Raw genomic sequence first — 21,395 nt, 5'->3', positions numbered from 1 at the left:
AATCTAACTAAACTACCTCTATTATACCTCTCTAATGGCATGTACCACCCCTTTTTTTTCCCTCGAATTTATGAAACCCCAACTCTGATTGGACAGGGAAGGGGAGATGATCATCACACCATGCTAAGTTTAATACTTTTCTTTAAGCTCATTGTTCTATCCTCCCCTTAATTTACTTTCCCATGCTTTATTTCCCACCCGTATTCACAAGTTAATCAATACAAAGAATACAGTTTTATTAAAATTTCTTCCATTCTCAGGACATCATGCTTGTTCTCAGGTCATGTTACTTTTCTACTTTTGGATGACGTTCAAGGTTTTGCACCATGGCTCCTAGGTCATTTCAACTGCGCATGTGGAGTGGTCACATGATGCGCGAGCTTCAGTCCTGCACGGAGTACCAAATACGGACTAATAGAGAGGTCAAAGAAAGAGAGAATTAAAATGAAAAATAAATACTTTAACTGTATACCACTTATCTCTACTCTATTCCAGTCTACTTACATAAATCTTACGCATTCGCATTTTAGTAAACTTACATGGTTTAGTTTCAGTAAGACATGCACATTATCATGTGAGTGTCAAGCTGCCATTTTAAAGGTAACTGCGCAGCTGCAAAGATTTCCCTCCAAGCGATAGTACGTCATACTGCGTAGATGCAGTAGAGGCATGCACAATGCAGAATCCCGCGTTTAGCGGCCATTTTAGAGACACAGGTTACTTGTTAGTAATACACATAGGCAAGCTTCCCCTAGATTCTGTGTGCGGATTTTCTGGTGCGTTATTAGTATTTACGAACACAATTATTACGGTATTACAAGTTATTTGAGAGGATTGCTTCCGAGCAAGTCTTTTATACGAGTCCTTGCTCCATCACCCCTTCCTGTATCAACCCTAACATTTAGTTACTGAATTGGTTGTTTAATCTCAACCTTGTGTTCCTTGACTACTCTCTCTTTGGTTGTTTCGTACAGAGGTTTGGTACTCCTTTAATATTCTTCCAGGGACTTTCCTTCCCTTCTTGCGATGAGGATGCAGTTCTAACTCTTTGAGGAATCGTTATCCCTTGGACGCATGAGTGGAATAATACACTCTAGGCTGATGCTGAGATCCTCACTTCCATGTCACAGGAATTGTTGGATAGACACAGGTTGTCTCGTAGACATCGGAGATTTCCTTTTGTTTGTGGAATTTTCTCTCTTTTTCTCCCTTGTCTTCTTCTGAAAGAGGTGAGATTCTTTCTCCTCCATAGTCGTGGTATACTATGGGTTTTTTGCGGTGTTTGTTACACCTTCCAAACCTTCATGGGTCCTGTCTCCAATGAATTGGGGAGGGGATGTGGTCCATCGGCTAGACTGCCGAATTTGGTGCTGGAAACCAGGGTTCGAGCCTCTGGGTCGCGTCCACATCCTGTGATTCTGGGCAAATCACTTAATCTCCCCGTGCCTGAATGTGTAATGTAAATACGGTGCTCATGTAAAGCGCTCCAATACCTTTGGGTCGAGTTTGCGCTATATAAATATGCAAAAAAAAATTAAATAAATGAACACATTTCTTGCTGTGGCCTCCTCACTTGTTATGCTGTGTGCGCTGCCACTCTCTTTGTTACTTTATAAGAATCAGTTGTTTGTGGACTCCGCTTGTGGTGTTGGTCTTCCCACACTTATTATTCGGTCTTTTTCCATGGCTTCAACCAGCTTTCTCACGTTTTTCTCTCTGATATAGTTTTTCTTATTAGATAGTGACTGGTTGTCTGAATAGACCTCCCCTGTGTTGGACTTTGTTAAACTTGCTCTTTTACAGTCCTAGAAAGTGGGTTTTGTTGCTCTATTCTGGCATTTTGTTTTTCACCTGCTGTTTTCCATTTTGATCATCTCTCAGCTGCCTGATTGTAGCCTTTCAGTCAGTGGTGTTGTATATTGTCTGGTTGCTTTCTTTTTATGGGGTGTGTGATATCTTCCACTTCCTCTGTTCTTTTCTGCGATACCTTATGGCTGTTGTCAGCCTGCCGCTACCACATCTTGGCCAATGTCCACTGTTGTTCACATTTCTTTGTAGCCATCTTAGGTATATTTTATCATAGAATGTACATGGTGCGTTTCTATGTATTTTATATATTATACTTGTATGTCCATCAATATTACTCTGTTGTGTCTGTAATTGTACATCCTTTTTATCGGTATCGCTATAAATAGTCATGTAATGCTTCCTTTCTAGGTGGGAGCATGTTTTGCTTACATTGCTGTGTTTTTCCTTGTGTCCCACGGGCCGTCACTTGTTCGTGCTTTGCAGTCCCACATCTTCGTCCTCTATGGTTCTACGTTATATGTTCCCAGAGGACTTACTTTCCTCTCTGAGTATTTCCTATAGCCGTGGATGGTCTATGGCCATCCTTGTTGTTGGTGTTTGCCATGCTTTCTTACGGCTTTGGGTGGTGCTTTTTGCATCACTTTCGTCCATGGTAAGGTGCTTGGGCTCTGTGGTATTGGCCATTCTCCTTGGCTTTCTCATGGTCCGCTAATGGTCCGGGTATCATTGGGAATGATCTATGGTGTTGTGATTATCTGAAGTGCTCTATTAACCCATCCTTATTCTTCTGCCGTGGGTGTCTTTTCCCATGTTTTCTACGATTGTTCTGGTGGAACGTCTCTCCATCATCTCCCTTTCTGACAGCTGGGCACACTCTCTTATAAAGGCTGGCAAGTCCTCGTCGGGGAGCTTTTATGGACCAGTTTGCAGACCCAAAATAATTTTTGGCCACACTGGTTCCTAGCGGTTTTTATGAGTGGCTCTGTGCTTTGACGCAGAAAATGGTCATGGAAGAAACTGACGTCAGCGTGTAAGGGGGCAGCTTATATGGACTATGTCGACGTCACATCCAATGGATGACGTCACTATGGAGTTGTTTGACTGCCTCTACCGACGCACAGAAGTACTTTTGTAGAAAGTTTTCTAGATTCAGTCTGGCCTCTGGAGATAATTCTAAGGTAAGGAACCTGCGGCTAGATCCTGTCTCGACCACATGAGGCGCTACCGAAAGTATGTAACTTACTCATCTTGCCCTTCGTGGCTAGACGCCCCTAAATATGGTTGATCTAACTAATAGCAACATTTTGCAAAATAATGACTCGTGTAACATACGCCCAGAAATGATATTCAGTATCGTGATGTGATAATTCCCATTATGGATTTTCCCCAGGGCCAGGAGTTGATGAAATTATCTGAGGAATAGTCGGTCTTTCAACTCTCATCTGAATTGAAATATGCTTGAGTAATTTGCGTCTTGCTGGCAAAGCGTTCCAGTGCTTGGAGGCTTGTCAAGAGATAGCGGAGCCATTTCATTTCATAAAGCTTTATTCTACAATTAAGTCATAAAAGCACACACATTTAAAAAGAATCACCACTAATTCCATATGCTACTCATTTTTAAAAACGTCTATATTCAATCTTTTTATATAAATAGTTAAAATGTAATTAAATCCCCATGACAACGATCATGTTGTATAATTAAAATTATAATAATAAAATAATTCATTACTAACATACACAGCAATGATTTCCATACAGATGTTTATCATTGCCATTACAAAAAATAAAAATAGTAAATTCATTTCTTAGCAGCATAGTTATGTTCTGTAAACACCAGACTAATACCATATGTGGGCAAATATATTACTACAATGGCATCTGCCAAACTAGCCACTATCTGTCTAAACGCAGAATCTGTGAACGGATGGACCATGCCCAATTCAAAAATGTAGCCATCGCAATGGCTATGGGCGGAGAGGAATCGGTACCTAATATTCGTAAAGCATCTACATGTCTTCTTATGCCCATAGCATTACATATGGGCTTCACCCACTTGTGACGTGGAGCCATATATAGCGGGCAAAAGAACAGTAGATGGGATACAGATTCTTGTTGGTCCATACACATAGGGCACTTATCGTTGGTTGATCCAACCCACTTAGCGGTAAATAACTTTGTTGGCAAAGTACCTACTCTAAATTGGAAATAGAGTTTACGATCATACGGTTTCTCAATAAGATCCCAATACTTCTCTAGTGCAGGCCAAGACTTGTAGTCTAAAAAACGTCCAGTGAGATGGGAAGAAAGTCCTGTGCAGCAAGCTGATGTGAAAACCATTTCCCAATACCTTTCCTTCAGGATCTTCTTTGAAGGAAAAATAGCCGTAGAGGGTTCATCCCATAATGCAATCATATCCAATCTGACTAACAGAGAACGGATCTCCTTAAGCCACTTGATTTTATGGTAGAGATCTGATTGGATAACATCAGTGAGGCCCTGAGCATAATGTATTAATTCCTCAGTGCACCATATTCTACGCCAAAATAGTAGGGGACGAAGGAAGTTTGGCCATATTTGCTACTGTTTTCCTTCCAAAGTCCAAGAAAAGGGGCCTCATGGGGGCACTTTGCGGGACACCAGTTATTTTACGTAGGAATGCATTCTCTGCTATTAGGTGCTTTAGATTTTCAAACCCCCATAACTCAGCTCCATACAGGGCCGAGCTCAATACCTTCATGCCATAAATTTCTAATGCGGGGCTAATAGGTTTGGTAAAGGAGGATTTGAATTTGGTTAAGCGGAGCCTCCAATGTACTTGTTATTGCACGGCAGGATGAACATCTGTGGTTCTACCATGGAGCAATGTTGTATTTTGTTTGCATTACTTAAGTTTAATTTCTAGTTAGAGCATGAAATTCAGTATTTGTAAAGCGCACATTTACCCAAAGGTGTCAAGGCGCTGGGGGCCGTCAGGAAGATTAAGCGAGCTATTGCCCAGAGTCACATGGTGCTGGACTAACCTGCCGCCGGCACCGGGGATCGAACCGTTAACCCCGTGGTTCGGAGTCAGATGCCCTGGCCGCTGCGCCACACCTCTTCCCTAGGCCATATGGCCACAGACCTGTTTGTGCCATTGTCCACAGTTTATGATCTCTGTGTTTTTCATGTTCGGCGTTATGTAATTAATTATCATTCATGCATCTGACATGGAGGCAGTCTTAAATCCTTGGCTCTTCTTAAGGTCTTCCAGTTTAACAATTTTTATTTGTGTGTCATCTGCATAGTTGTAACATGTAAGCTTGAAAGATCTGATTAGGTAAAGTAGAATAAGAGGGGAAAGATGATGTACCCCTGAAGGACACCACTGTTTAGGTGTGCAGGGGAAAAGGAATCAATCCCCTCAAAGATTCAACAAACCTACACAGGTTTGTGGCTGCATTCTACTAAATGTATCAAGAATACAGCACCAAATGGTAGTGGGGAAGAGGTAGACTACTGAGTGGCAAAGTTAGCATTCATACTTTTAAATAATGATTTAAATTTGATAAACCATTTCTGTGCTGTTTATCTATTCTGGCTAATTGTTACGTTAGGTAGCATTTGTTCACCAAACTACATGGGCCCATACAGGCTCACCACACGTAATGACATGAGGGCCATGTTTTGGGTTGTATTTTACACGTTTTTTTCATGGTAACAATTCTTTTAATGTACAGAGAAAACATATTTTCAGGTTTTTTATTTTTGGGTTTTTAGTAGTATGTTTTAAAACGTGTAGTATTTTAGGGCAATTATTTTCTTTTTTATTATGGTACTATAACTACATGTATTCAACTTTTCATTTCTTTTTTATGGACTTAAAGTCTCTCCGATCTTGATCGATAACTGCTTTAAACAAAATAAAATGTATATGTTTGGGCAGTGGGTGCCGTGGTGCCAAACCGCTCATGCTGTGATACCCTGTGCAGAACCCCGTCTGGTACAGCAAAAACATTTTTTTAAATGCATTAAATATTCTCAAAACAAGGTTGATTTTTGTTGAGAAACTATGGGCTATTCTTGTTTGTGTGTATGTATGTGCACATGCATACACACACACATGCATACGGATTCTCAATTCACTTAAATTAAACCTCAATGTTAAGCCCTTACAAATATGATCTTACTTTGGAAATGTCAAAATGATCCTAAATCCTTGTGCTTGATCAAAGCAAACCTAAGTGTGTTCTCTGAAGTGAAATTCTGTCTTGAAGCTGTAGCATAGCAAGTGGTCACTAGGCGCCCCTCTTGAGTCAGATACAAGTGCTTCAAATGACCTTTTTAGAGCTAGGGAGGGTGTGGCTTCAACAAATAAATTTGCTCGCACACTTATGCTATTTTAACTATATGTTATTGTTTTCCACGAGATAATTAAATATGCCAAAGTGTTTTATGATGCGTCAAGACTGCATATTTCAAAAATGTCTTGATTTTAATCCAGTGGTGACGCCCTATTAAACATAGGTATTAACAGTCACAAGTAAATACTAGTGTCTTCAAATGTCTATCTTTGGGGGATGATTTTGGATGGATACATGTGCACAAACTAAATGCAGACACTCAAAGTGAAGGTATCCAGAGGCTGAACTATGCTGACCCAGTGTCCTATCGTGTATGTAGTGGAGGGTGGTACCATAATTTGAATGAAATTTGTGCAGCCCAGTGGATAAACAGGGTTGAACAAAAGCCCCCAATATACGTGTATTTTTATTATGGATCTTTGGGAAAACAGGAGGGAAGCACCAAAAAGCTGGAATTGGTCCCTTTATTTTCTTTCGGAGGCCTTTACTGTCTATCACCTAGACACGTCTTGGAGAGTTTTGGACTTACTGCCTATTCTTGCTTGGGGCAGGAGGCTGCTGAAATTACATTTTTGAGGGGTTTGAGTTCCCTGTCCTTTATTGTTCACTGTTTTAGAAAGAGCTGTTAACCAAGTGCTTTCTGTAATACTGTGATGAATCTGAAATCTCAGTTAGAGAGCGTATAGAGTAGATGATGTCAGTCTGTGTTTTGGGCACCCAGGCTTTATCTTAGATAAGTTGGCATCTGCAGAGGCATGGTGACTACTTGAAACAATGAGATGATTTGAAGCCTGACTTGGATTTATCAATCTTTATTGAAGCCTGAGGAAGGTATATAACCAGTGATAGTAAGCGAATAGGAAGAAAATCATAGGGAACGGAAAAAACAATTCCCATATTCTGAAAGTATGAATACTTGTTTTAAGAAAAGCTGACCTTGAAAGAGGTTGTCTAAAGTAATAGTACAACAAACTCTTCTCAATGTCACTTAAGTAGCCATTATCCGAGGGATACTGTTTTCTTGTAGACGTGCTATATGGAATTGAGCATACAGGCATTTTGAAAACACTTTTTGTTAGATGGCATTTGATGTTTTACTGTGAGTGTGAACACCATCGGGATTTGGCTGCATTCTCCTAAATAGGAGCATAATAGTGTACTCCCGTAGTGTACTCTGTTAGAGAGAGCTTTTCACATCCTATATTTATTTAAATTCTGTTGCCATTTTTGTTTTGTGGAGTTCTTTGAAAGTTGCTTCATATTAGAATGGCTTCTACAATCCTTGTTCTATAACAAGACAGCATGTGTATTTCTAAAGTGCATATTACCCAGAAGGTTATTTAGGCGTTCAATTACAGATGTGTGTTACCCAACTCATTCTTACTCATTTTATCGACTGTATAAAAATGAAAGGCCAGGTGAACATCTGCAATTGAACTTGTGACTATGAGCTCAAACACAGATCGTTAAGAGGATCATCAGACTCGACCTACCGGACTAATGTTGTAAACTGTTGTAAATTTCATCTGAACCTGCACTCAACAGTCCCAAGATTACTGTTTTAGTAGCTTTGAATGTTTTTGACACAATGGGAGACCTTCGCCGCTGAACAAGATGCAGCATCCTATTTTTATGATAGAATGTTCCTCTGGACCTGTGCAGCCAACCTGAATGGACAACTGCCTATTCTGCCGTAAAGAGCTTCAACACCTCATCAGGTGTTGTGAACACTGTATAAATAGAAATTACAATCCAATCAACCACTTTTTTTTTTTTTACTTGGGTCCGTATAACACGGGTAACCATGTTTAAATCGGCAGATACTGCAGCTAACAATCCATTGTTACAAGGGTAACAGGGCATGAAAATAAAACTATGTCCAGCAATCCAAACTGATGAACTGGGAAAACAAGTAGTTCTGAGTTTTTAAGCAAGATCAAGACACTCTACAACAACTTAGATGACCAAGACCACGGCACCACACAAACACTTCTCCCCCACCCCCTCCAAGGCTCCTCGCCCCAAAAGCGACTCCATCCAGCAGACCCTCCTCACCTGGACCCCTCTCACCACAGAAGACACCGAAAGAACTATGAAAAGCATCTACTCCGGAGCACCTACTGACCCCTGCGCACCGCACATCTTCCACAGGGCCGCCACCACCATGGCACCCAAACTATGCTGAACTATCAACTGCTCCCTCGAGACACCCCCATTCCCCGACTGGAAACGTGCCGAAGTCAAACCCCTCCTGAAGAAGCCCTCCGCAGACCCGACCGATCTCAAGAACTTCAGGCCCATCTCACTACTTCCTTTCACCGCCAAAGTCATTGAGAAAGTTGTCAACACCCAGCTAGCTTACTTCATAGAAACCAACAACATCCTAGACACGTTTCAATCCGGGTTCCGCAGCAACTACAGCACCGAGACCGCCCTCATAGCCTTCACTGACGACATCCGGGCCCTCCTCGACCAAGGCCACGCAGCAGCCTTCATCCTCCTGGACCTTACAGCAGCCTTCAACACTGTCTCCCACCGCACACTAACTGCCAGACTCCACGATGCCGGCATCCAGGGAACGCCTAAGACTGGATTTGTTCCTTCCTCACAGGCAGAACACAAAGAATAAGACTCCTGCCCTACCTCTCCGAACCTACAGAGATCAGATGCAGAGTACCCCAAGGGCCCTCCCTCAGTCCCACGCTCTTCAACATCTACATATCCCCCTCACAACCATCGTCGGAAAACACAAACTAAACATAGTCTCATACGCCGACGGCACCCAACTCATCCTCTCCCTCAGCAAGGAACCCGACATCACCAGGCGCAGTTTCCAGGAAGGGATGAAAGACTTTGCAACTTGGATGAGCAGCTGCTGCCTGAAGCTCAACTCAGAGAAAACAGAAGTCCTCATCCTCGGCTCTTACTACTCTACGTGGGAGAACACCTGGTGGCCCCCTGCCCTTGAAAACCCACCCACTCTAACGGACCACGCTCGTAACCTTGGCATCATACGCTACACTTCACTCACCATGAACTGCCAGCTCAACACAGTGTCCTCTACTTGCTTCAACACCCTCCCTATACTTCGCAAGACCTTCAAATAGACCACCATAAAGCCAGGAAGACTGTCACCCACGCACTTATCACCAGCAGACTGGACTATGGAAACATCCTCTATGCCGGAATCAACAAAATACTCCTCCCGCAAACTCCAGACCATCCAGAATGCCGCAGCCAGACTTCTCCTCGTCATCCAGCGACATGACCACTTCACCTAACACCTCCGCGACCTCCACTGGCTCCCTGTCGAAAAAAGGATAACCCTCAAACTGCTCACACACGCCTACAAAGCCCTCCATAACACCAGATCACAATACCTCAATGAACAAATCTCCTTCCACGCCCCCAAGAGAAACCTCAGCTCTGCCGACCTAGCCCTAGCCATGGTCCCCAGCATCCACAGGGCCAGAGCAGGTGGCAGATCCTGCTACTATCTCGCAGCCAAGACCTGGAACAAACTCCCCCTCCACATCAGATCAGACGAAGCCTGAGACTGCACGAATTCAGAAAGGACCTGGCTCTTTGAATAATCTACGGGGCTGGTCGTACCTCCTCCCCGCCCCCCCCCCCCCCCCCCTTCCAGCAGCCTTGAGACCCTCACGGGTGAGTAGCGCGCTTCAAAAACCCTGATTGATTGATTGATTGATTGATAAAAGTGTGACTGGTATAAGAGAGCAAAAGATGGAAATTGTAGGCTAACCATGCTTCTCCCCCCCCCCCCCCCCCCAAAAGAAAGAATAATTGTCTTAATTTGATTGAATGGTGTTCAGATACAAAATTGATGGACGGGGCAAAGGGTAAAGGCTTAACTGCATATGGCTAGGTCTAAACTGGGGTGGGGTGGGGTGGCGTGGTGAGCAAAAGAATGATGGATTTAACCCAGATCTCTTGACTGGGGGTGAATGCTTTGATTTGTTCAGCATCCCATCCATCAATTGTGTATCTTTTGCTTTCTCGCCCTAAGTGCACCGGGTAGGCCCAGACGTGGGTCCCGGGCTCACTGTGCCACTAGAATCAAGCTATCTTGGCTGATGAGGGCTGAAAGCCTAAAACCTGTCCTAGGCTGCTTGTTTCCGGTCCAGGGAGGACCTGGCTTGGCAGTTCGGGCTGGACTGTTCCCATGAGTCACAGAGTCCAGGCTGATTTGCATATGGCCAGGTCTAAACTGGGTTGGCAAGATGACCAAAGAATGATGGATTTAACCCAGATCTCTTGACTGGGGGTGAATGCTTTGATTTGTTCAGCATTCCGTCCATCAATTGTGTCTTTTGCATTCGCATAAGTGAGCCGCTCACTATTTGAAATGGTCTCTTGATTAACAGTGCCACAAACCCTCAAACGAGCAGGTTGATATTAGGAATCTACAATACTGTGTGACTGTACAAGGAAATGCTTAGAAATCCCACTGATATTAAGTGCAGTGTGTAGTAACCATCCCTCGAGGAGAGCGTGCATGCAGAGAGGTCAGTAAGGGTGTATTCAAGGCGTATACATGGCAAAGAAAATGACAAAATTTTCTTGCACGAATTAAAATCGAAATGAATGTAGTAGAGTTATCAAAATTAATTTAGTTGCCCACTAAATTAAAACTTTGTTGTTTTCAAAATGTAACGGTTTACACAATATTTTCATATACGCAGGATTAGAATAATATAAAATTAGTAATATAAGACCTGCCTTAAATATGAGCTGGATTAACTTCGCAACTAATTAAACACGTTATTTAATGCACTGAAATGTACGAATTACAAGCTCTTGCAACGGATATAAAATCAGTTCATAAAAACGTGACTAATTAGGCGGATACAATTTAATAGGTTAAAACTCTGCAAGGTGTACTGCCTTCAGCCGTCGCAAATCATTTTGTTTTATCCCATAATAAAAAGTTCCCTACTGAGGCTTCTTGGAGATTGTCTCAAGTGCACCTGCATTTATTGCATACAATAATGTGTTAATTTTGCTCCAAACTGCACCTTTTGTTAAGTATATTTTAAAGCTTCCCGATGTTAAACCCTCAGACGCCGACCTTTCAATTGGATTCTCATCAGTGAGAAGTGTGGCGGTGTAATGTGTGGCGCAGCGGCCGGAGCGCGGGCCCCCCCATCGCCGGAGGCAGATAAGATCATCATGTGACTCTGGGCAATAGCTCAGTTAATCTCCCTGACCACCCCTAGCGCTTTGAGACCCTTGGGGGTGATTAGTTCGCGCTTTACAAATACCGGGTTGTTGTTGCTCTACAAAACTTCCTGTTGGGGTCTGTGGAAGTGGGACACCTGCAAACTCTCTCACCCCTGGCTTGTGGCTGCATGGAGAAGCGAATAGTTGCCATCTTGGTTGTGCTGCGAGTTGGTGCACAGAAAATGGGAATCTCATGAATTTAGGCAGCTACTAACCAGGAAAAGCCAGTGGAATGGAAATTGAGAAGAGCAGGCATGGATATTTCATATCTCTCTACCCATTCTATCGAATTCAGATTAAGTTGTTCATGGTGCTTAATGTGGAGTGGGTGTAACGTATTAAACTGCGGTAATGTTGATTGTTGTCACCTCTGTAGCCAAAGGACATATTTGTAGCTTTTCCGTAATGGAATCAATCTTTAACTTTTTTTTTTGTGTGCATATTTATATAGCGCGAACTCGACCCGAAGGTATTGGAGCGCTTTACATGAGCACCGTATTTACATTACACATTCAGGCACGGGGAGATTAAGTGATTTGCCCAGATGTGGATGCGACCTCGAGGCTCGAACCCTGGTTTCCTGCACCAAAGTCGGCAGTTTAAGCCGACGAAACACATCCTTATTGTGGTATCTTGTCAATTACCCCTAAAGTGCAAATATTATCCCTTTCTTGCATGTACTGCATTTCCTTAGCACTACCATACACAACAAACTTTAGCATTGTTAATGTCATTTGATTCATTTTGTTCCATAGATCACGCGTTTGTTCCAATTTTATCCCGTTTGGTGGTCCTTAGGCGTTCTGAAACCTGTTTGCTATGGCAGGTAGTGCTACATCAGTGAATAAATAAATGCGTGATTGATTCACTTTTGAATGTTGCATTTACTATATGCTTCAGTTTAGAGAATCATTACTTTACAATTGTAGGGTATTTGATTTTCTGTCTTGATATTGCCACCTTCCCTTGTATATATTTTTTGGGGGAAACATTTTATTAGCATTGTAATACACATCAAGTAGAGTAGTTAACATACATGACCGTATTCAGAGAGTAACCCACATAGTGTAACATGCAGTAATTGCGTACATAATAAAGACATATGGATACAGGTGTGTCCACCCCCCTCCATACAGTTACCTTTCCTTATATTTTTGATGTTAATCTTCTTTTACGTGATTCGTTTCTCAATTATGTTCAAGAATATTAGGATCTTGCGCACCAAATCGAGCATGGTTGAAGCATGCTCTTGTTCTTATAGGTCTAATGTTTAGAGATTCAAGACTCACACCTGTGGTTCTCATTGGTAGCGGATTGATCAATATATTTTTCTGTGGGTGAAGTGTGTTCTCTGATTCATATTCTGGTTCTGTGCGGAATGTCAAGGCTGACTCACTGGAGTTCTCACTGGGAGTCTATTTGGCTAAAATGCTTGTCCCAAGTACGTTGCCGGAGATGGTCTCTCATGCAAATGATTCTTATGTCCAGACCTGATGATCTCTCCTCTTGAGTTGTACTTGTATAAGTTTCATTCAGCAGATATTGGACATTGGAGAATTTTCTTCCCAATCTTCTTTTAAACAGGTCAGAGAAACTGATGCTTTGTTTAGAAAGAAGAAAAGATAATCTGTTTGATCATTCATTTATATGTACCACGTCTAATGCTGATGTCCAAGCTTAATAAATAAGCAATGGTTTCTTATTTGGCATAATTACATACGTTGCTGCTTCTGCACCCGCAGACCAGAAATGCATAATTTGATTGCATGATGCAGCTGGAATTGTGACGTCATGTCTCAGCTGTAATACATTTTACAGTAGAGCTGTGACTTCATAAATACGCTTAAAATGTAGATTTTATACTGGTGTAATACTTGGAAGACTGAATTAACTGTATAACAACCGCCTAGTATTCCTTTCTAGTTGTGACATTGTTACTCACCTTCTATAAGAAAATGACATAGCTGCTCTCCTGTATAACAGTTTTTCAGTGACTTCTCAGTATCTGCGTCTCATACCTGCAGGCAGACAGGTCACTGACCAGAATTACAAAAGATGCTCAAACAAATTACTAGCGCTTCCGTTTTCAGCTCTCTCTTCTTAACTTTTGTCCCATGAGGTTCATTTTTATATGTCGATAAGCTGCCATTGACGGTAGTATGTTTTTAGTGTCTGGTTACAGACTGCTTTAATTGTCTGTTTGCAAGCTTATGTATTCCATATTACAGACCTGATACATTTTCACTTGTGTACATTTCCTAATTGACCCCCCCATTGTGTCACAGGAATGCATGCAATGTTGGTACCACCATATGACTGCTATACATATTATGGTCAAGCTGTCCATGTTGGTGTTGCTAATACTGGTTTTATTTTACTGACAGTGCTCATTACAAGGAAACAGGAATTGTGCACTTGGTCACACATTTTAATCTATTGCCCATCCTGAAAGAGTATTACATTAAACTGCTTAACAGATGTCTTCAAGAAATTACAACACGCTTCTTTGTGTTTATTTTCACGGCGCAGAACCCAAATTAATTCCCTACTCCTGCTGCCATGGAATATATTTCAAAAGGAGAAGAGCTTGAAAATGTAAGAGGATAACACCATGCTCTCGGGTGTTTGTGTGAGTGAGAGTGGTAGCTTTATTAAAAATATGAAGTCCATTCTGCTCTGTCAAAAGGTTATTGCTGTTCACTTAAGAATTTCGTGTTATTAGAAAAGAACTTATCCTTTGGTCTCATTGCTCTGTATCAAGGGTGTCCGATGTACCCCAGGAGGTTTGCTCCCTACCAGATTCTCATGACATTCATATAAGATACATATTTCTTAAAGTAAGTAGATCTTGATTTCGACAACTACAAAGTAAGACCAATGATGGTTTATTTTGATTTCTCCAGTGATGTGCATGGATGCGAAGATTAATTTTGATAGTAATGCGGCCTATCGTCAGAAGGAAGTTTTTGACCTACGTGACTGGTCCCAGGAAGATGAGCGAGACAGGCAGGCGGCTACAGCAGATCTCAACTACATTGGACTTGATGGAAACATAGGTTGTCTAGGTAAGAAACATTCTTTGCTGCAAACTACACAGAAGTAGTTAGATTGGGAAGGGGCTTTGAAAACCAGAGGAGTTTCTCACAATGGGATCATAGGAAATTAAAATCCTTGTAGAAAGTATACGTCATTGTGCATTGCAAGTTTTATTTGATTAAAGGTACAAAAATATATTGTTATGGGTATCTCTTCAGTGAAATAGGGAACTGCATGCTTTAGAGATAACAAGTGAATGGTATGGATGATATGATCAATGTGGTCGAGTGTAACTCAGTCATTTTGTTATTTCGTTGCCACTCTTAATTCAAGAGCTGATGGTGTAAACATGCTTCTCTTTCTCTGGTTCACAGTCAATGGTGCTGGCCTCGCCATGGCCACAATGGACATAATTAAGCTTCATGGTGGTACTCCAGCAAATTTCCTTGATGTAGGTGGTGGGGCAACTGCCCAGCAAGTGACTGAAGCTTTTCGACTAATTAATTCGGATAAAAAGGTAAGTAATAGGCCATATATTCCTGGAAGTAGTAAAATAGAGTATGTTTACTTGTTCCTCCAACTTGACTTTAAGTAGAAACACGGCTACAATTCAGCATAATGCTTTGTGTAGCCTTAGCATTTAACTGTTTATTATGAGGCTAGCTGTTAGTTAGAATTCAAGATTGGTTATAATTCCAATCACCTAATCTCTGAAGAGTGTTTTTTTTCCTTTGTTTCCAGCTTTAGTATACGGAAGATGCCTGCCAATGTTTATTTTGAAGGAGTTCTTAGCTGCTTATCTTTTAATTACATCCACTGTATAGACCGTTTTTTCCGTTGAATTAAATTGAGGTGTTTAACAGTACAGACATTGTGATAGAAATAGTAAAACGTTATTATAAAAACTAACTGCCTTTCAGGTGTATGTATTGACCTATTGTGTTTATAATAAGTAATTATGTTTCCCTCCATACAAATGTACAAGGCAGCTCTTAAGTTAATGTTGAAGAAGGTTTTGACAATCTCTTATTTCTTTGTGCCTGCTGCACAAGTAACCGTAATGTAACTAAGTAATTTACACTGTTAACAATGGTTCTGGTCCTTCTTGTATTCGGTCATTCATTTAGTTCCTTGCATCCTTTAATAACAATGTATTTTGTGGAATTGCAGTCCTTTCTCTTTACCTCTTCACACTGCTTAAGTTTTCCATTCCATCTTTTCACTATGAGAGTGTAGTTTTGGAGACCTCACTATAGCAAGTAAGGCAATCCGTATACCAGCATTGTCCTAATAACGAGTAAAAAGGGTGGCTGGCTGTCAGCCTACCGAGATTGCTTTGCAGATGTTTCTACAGGCAGTTCATGATTGAAGTGAATGATATCCGGCAGCAACCTGTTGGTATCAAATTGGCTGAAGTGAAGTATGCTAAAACAGGATCTTGGCCTATACCACAATGTCTGACACCAGGATAACCCCAAAGCTCTCAACCACTTAACATTTTAAACTCTGACATGGAAAGAGGTTCTGGTGAAGGTTTGATTTTCCACTTTTATGCTAAAGTCCTCGTTGTTGTTTTAGATAAGTTCCTCTGTCAGTAGTAAGATTCATGTCTAAGAGGCTTATTCACAGTCCTTTTTTGTAGTATTAAAGTGGTACAACAAAATGCTATTCAATAAGCTATGGGCGGAGACCTCCACCTCTCCTATCTTTGCAAAGATCTCGACCAGGGTGGTGGCGATCTTCACACATGTACGCCTATATTTTACCAGTAAATGTGCGCTTACAAGTGAAAGTAGCTGGAAATGGTGAATACGTACTAGAAAATGGGAGAGGTTTAAGGAAATCTAAGGAGGGATTCAGAAAAAGACAGGCTACTACAAACACCAACCCACCAAAGAGTAAGGCCACTGCCATTCATAAGCTACACTTCAAAAATCACTACAGCCATTCAGGTGTCAAAATAGTAGTAGTAAATTCACCCCCATCCCACTTCAGAGTAAGTCAAGTACTACACATGGCCAGTATAGAAAATTGTGGAGGCAGGGACTTAAAATAACACCTATCAGAACTAATGTTAAATAAATAAAATAATTTTGACATTTAAAAAGCATGTTCTTTAAGTAATATTTATAAATTTAATAAATATATTACAGTTACTAATTTAACCCCTTTACTGCTGGGCTGAGCCCTTTTTTGGCTATTTGGTGTAGTAAAAAGGTATCCACGCCAAATTTGGGTCCTTTTATTACAACATCCTGGGGATTTTAAAGGTACCCAGGTGGTTGTGGATTCCACAGGAGGGGGCGGGGGAAATAGTTAAAATATAAGTAAATTGTGTGTTTTGGCGGGAAATAACAAAAAGTGCTCCGGATAAGTGTCTGTTTTCTTTCTCCTAAAAATGGCATCAACAAACGGTTTGCTGTGCTAAAGTCACTATCTTCCCGGCTTTCAGGAACATGCAGAACTGAATCAAAAAACCTAATTCTTAACTACAGTTTTGGCATTTTTCAAAGAGGTAATTTTTCCTATTCTTTGTGTACTCAACCTACTTTCAGCTGTGGTGGAAACCAGTGTGAAACCCATGGGTGATATAGTTCTGAAAAGTAGATAACATTCCAAATTTAGCAAGTGGTCATATGAGTAGGTCCCTCAAGATTTTCCCAAAGAAAGTACCTGTTATAATAAAACAACATTGAAAATGAGTAGGAGAAAGCAGCCAAAATACAACATGGCTGCATCACATCTTTGCAGTAAAAACTGACGTTTTTTTATATTTTTTTTCAAAGTGGGTAGCTGTTGGTGTGACTTGCATGGCTCTCATCATTATTTTGTACCCAGAATCCATTGCAATCCTTAAAGTTTGACTTAAAAAACATTTTCCTCACATTTATCTGATGGAAAGTTCTGGAATGTGCGGGTAGCCACAAACTTAATATCCTCCCGATAAAAATTGGACCTCGCTTGTGTGGGTAAGTCTAGTGTCCGTGGGAGGAAAGGGCCCAAGTCGCACCATGGACTTCTCACATTTTTCCACACAAAACAGTCCTTTTTTTTTTTTTGCAAGGTGGGTAGCTGTGGATTTTGGGCCATAGCTCAGCTGGCACCTAGGAAAACCCAGCAAAGTTGCAATTTTTTAAATAATAGACACCCGGGGAATCCAGGCTGGGGTGACGTCCATGGCTCTCACTAGATTTGTTTTACTCTGAATCCCTTGCAAACCTTAAACTTTGACAAAAAATACATTTTTCTCACATTTCTGTGATGAAAAGTTCTGCACTATGCGGTGTGCCACAGACTTCTTTCCACCCAGCCTTCCTCCAAGCCTCCCGATAAAAATGGTACCTCACTTGTGTGGAAAGACCTAATGCCCGCTTTAGGAAATGGCTCAAAATGCATCATCGATCACACTTTTCCACTCAAAACTGGGTAGCTGTGGTTTTTGGGCCCTAGTTCAGACCGCACCCTGGAAAACGTAGCAAAGCTGCTAATTTTTTTAAACTAGACAACCAGAGGAGTCCTGGGGTGCTTAATTTGCTTGGCTCTTACCAGTTAATTTTGCGCTGAAACATTTAAAAATGTCAAACTTTGGTAAGAAACATACATTTTCCTCTGATTTATGCAACAGCAAATTCTGGAATCTCTGGGGAGCTGCATATTTCCTAAAACCCTGAGTTCCCACACGTCTCCTGTTAAAAACGATGCCCCATATGTGTGGCAGAGCCTAGTACCTGCAAAAGAAACTGATCAAACTAAGATCAATGGGAGTCCTCTGGAGAGGGCTCCCATTGACCTTGATTTAATCAGTTCCTGTAGCGTGCACTAGGCCCAGCCACACAAGTGGAGCAGCATTTGTATCGGTACAAGTGGGGTAATGCAGGTTGGTAGGAATTTTATGGAGTGCTGAAGATTCTGGAAGTTTCCATCAAAGAAATGGAAGGGAAGTGCCTTGTTTCAAGCTGAGTTTAAGGTTTGCAGAGCATTGTGGGTAAGAAAACCTTGTGGGATCCACTCAAGGCACACCACCCTGGACTCCCCTGGTTGTCTAGTTTTTAAAAACGTCTGGTTTGTTGGTTTGTATGGGTGGCGCCACAGCACAGTCCCCAAATACAGTAGCTAACCCTATTACTTACCTCTCCATTTCAGTTTTTTAAACTTTGTTTGGTTGACTAACAACCATGAAAGCATGCATGCAATAAATAAAACGAATGTCATTTGCCGTATTACTGAAAAACACAACAGGGTACATAAAAAAATTATTAAAACTGTTGAAGTGCAAGATCAATTAACCCACCAATTGCAAAGACCAGAAAGGCCATACACTGGGGATAAAACATGAATGCTACTGATTTGTTTAAAAAAGTCATTGTGCCATGTGAATGGACAGCTGCACAGAGAAATGAGCTTACAGAGAAACATGTCTCTTCATCAGTCATTTGTTGATGGTAATAATAAGCCGAGACACAGTGCCTGAGATTTCTTGATTTCATAAAATGGACTAAAAAGGTCTTTGTGTACAGTGTATAAAAGTGTATTTCCTCAACGAGCCCTTTGGGCCTTTTTGTGTTGTCTCTTGGCCCACCCACACAAATGGGATACCGTTCTTATTTGGAGACGTGTGGAAACACAGGGTGGTGGGAAATTTGTGGCTCCCCTCAGATTCCAGAATTGTGCATCACAGAAATGTGCGGAAAATGTGTTTCATACCAAATGTTGATGTTGGCATGGGCTTCTGGGTAAAATTACCTGGTGAAAGCCTCACAAAGCACACACCTGTGGACTCTCCTAGTTGTCTAGTTTTCCAAAATATGCTGGTTTGCTAGATGTGCCTTGGTGCCTGGTTTCCAAAGAAAAGACTTTGCCCCCTTTGAGCACCCGATTTGTTCACCAACAGGCTCTGGCCAAATCTGCGAGTCTGCACCACTCTGCGCCCGTCGCCCACGGCCCGAGTTTGAGTAACCCAACACTATGAAGAGGGGTCTCCGGCGATTCTAACCAGAGATCTGGTGATCTCTGACCTGCCTAGAATTTCCCAGCAAAGCATGCAGCCTCTTTCTGGAGACTCCCCCCGACCATGATGAACTGGTAGGAGAAACCAGATGCCTAAAGCGCCTGCACCTGAAGCCCCACGTCCTTGGGTGGCCCAACCGACGGTGTCCCAGCATCCCCAGGCATCCCAACTTACTTCTCCAACCGGTGGTAACCTCCAAAAGATCTTTTTCCCCGAGCCTGCAGTGTTTGTTGTAACCGAAGAATCCCCATTGCAATCAATAGGGCACACGACACCAAACCAGCACCCTGCCACCCCTGCGCCGCTGTGGGTGCACTTTTTGTGCTAAACAGGACCCCCCTTGCCCTGAGCCTAACACCAGGAGCTTTGCTCCCACAACCCAGTGGCCTGCTCGTAAGCAGCCACCAACCGGAGGCCCCCTACCCCCCTTTGGATAACATTGGGCCTCAGCACTCTGCACCCGGCCGCCCTAGTGCTGCTGAGGGTGTAACAAGAGTGCATCCTTGATCCCGGGGGACCCCTGTTCTTACCCCAGAAACTCAAACCCCAAAGACCGAGTACTACCTGGTAACCGTTAACTTCATTTCTCTCCATAGGAACCTATCGGCTGTTTCTCTCTGAAAAATGTTTTAAGTGTGGCGTTGATTTTTATGGAAACCTGAAAAACGAAAATTGTGCAAAACCCTTTTTGCGTACATTTTCTCAAGGAAATGTCCCAGTGTGATGTCTAGGCAGTAGAAAAAGTAATCGAAAAAGTAATCTGTACAGTATTTCAATACATTGACTTACCTGTATTTCAAACAACTGCATTTTGAACTTGCATTCACTTATAAACACTGCATAATATTTTGCAAAGCATTTATTTCACTTACCTGTGCCAGGATTGGCTTGGTTCTAGAAATAAAATAACTTAATACTATTTTTGATACAAACTTGGTCTGAGTTCAGTCTTTGAGTGTCTACAACAAATGCTTAACACTACCCTCTGATAAAGCCTTACTGCTCGCCCACACTACCACAATTAGAGAGTAAGGTGCTATCTACTTTTACCTCTGCAAACCTTTGGGGTTCCACTGGACTCTGTGCACACTATACCTCATTTTGGTATAGTATATACAGAGCCAGCTTCCTATAATCTTGGATTATGTTATTATAAACAGTGGGGTTGGGAAGTGGAGTGATGGGTTAGGTGGAGAAGTATGGTAACGTGTAGAGGGATTAATGGATAAACAGGAAAGGGTAATCCAAACTAACGATAAGCTCAGCCCTCATGTCTATCCCGATTCCTGACATGGCAGTACTTGTCATTTCATTTCATGGATATGATCTACAACAGTTTTGTATATTAAGCCATATGTGGATGTACATCCATATCTACGGAAAGGGAGATTGGCGACACCTGGGATTCCAGGCCCTCTCGAATGGAGTCTTTGAGGGTCTGACAGGATACTATCCCAGTTGGAGGAGATGGGGTACTTGCATAGGCCCAGGTTATCTTCCCTGCGTGATGCCACTCCCTCTGCCCTAACACATACAACTATTGAGCACCACCAGGCCTCTACACTGAGGGGTCTCAGGATTTCCAGTGCCTTGTGATGAGGTGCTTCTCTACCAGTAGACCCAGGTCAAGAAATCGGGAAGTGGCCATGTGCTTCTTGTCTCTGTAGTGGAGTCCTACTAGGCAAATCTCCCAGGTGTGGACAAATGGGGGTGCCATGAACGTGGAGAGGAAATGCCAATAGTGTGTCAGGGGCGTCCACCAGGTCGTAGCGTGGGCAGTCTGTGTCGGATTTAAGAAAATAACTGGTAATTTTGTTTGGGGTCAAGTATGTTTGATGTGTAATGTAGAATTGAATTGGCCTAAATCTAGCGTTTCAGCGAACTGAGTTTGGCTCACCAGGAGTCCAGTCCACTCTTTTACAGTCTATGGGCATGTCATGTCCATCTCCCAGTGACCCTGC

At 42.1% G+C, this 21,395-nt stretch overlaps 1 protein-coding gene across 1 annotated transcript in view; it reads left to right on the top strand.

Annotated features, from left to right (window-relative positions):
- Positions 1–21,395, top strand: part of SUCLA2 (succinate-CoA ligase ADP-forming subunit beta) — a 318,851-nt gene that overhangs the window by 261,964 nt on the left and 35,492 nt on the right. The window contains exons 7-8 of the mRNA XM_085621852.1: positions 14,294–14,455; positions 14,801–14,943. Of these exons, the coding sequence (XP_085477978.1) occupies positions 14,294–14,455; positions 14,801–14,943 (305 nt within the window). The remainder of the gene's footprint in view (positions 1–14,293; positions 14,456–14,800; positions 14,944–21,395) is intronic.

This window comes from Triturus cristatus, chromosome 8, assembly GCF_964204655.1.
Source record: "Triturus cristatus chromosome 8, aTriCri1.1, whole genome shotgun sequence".
Lineage (NCBI taxonomy): Eukaryota > Metazoa > Chordata > Amphibia > Caudata > Salamandridae > Triturus > Triturus cristatus.
Note: the sequence above shows the minus strand (reverse complement) of the source record. Positions and strands in the feature narration are given on the sequence as shown.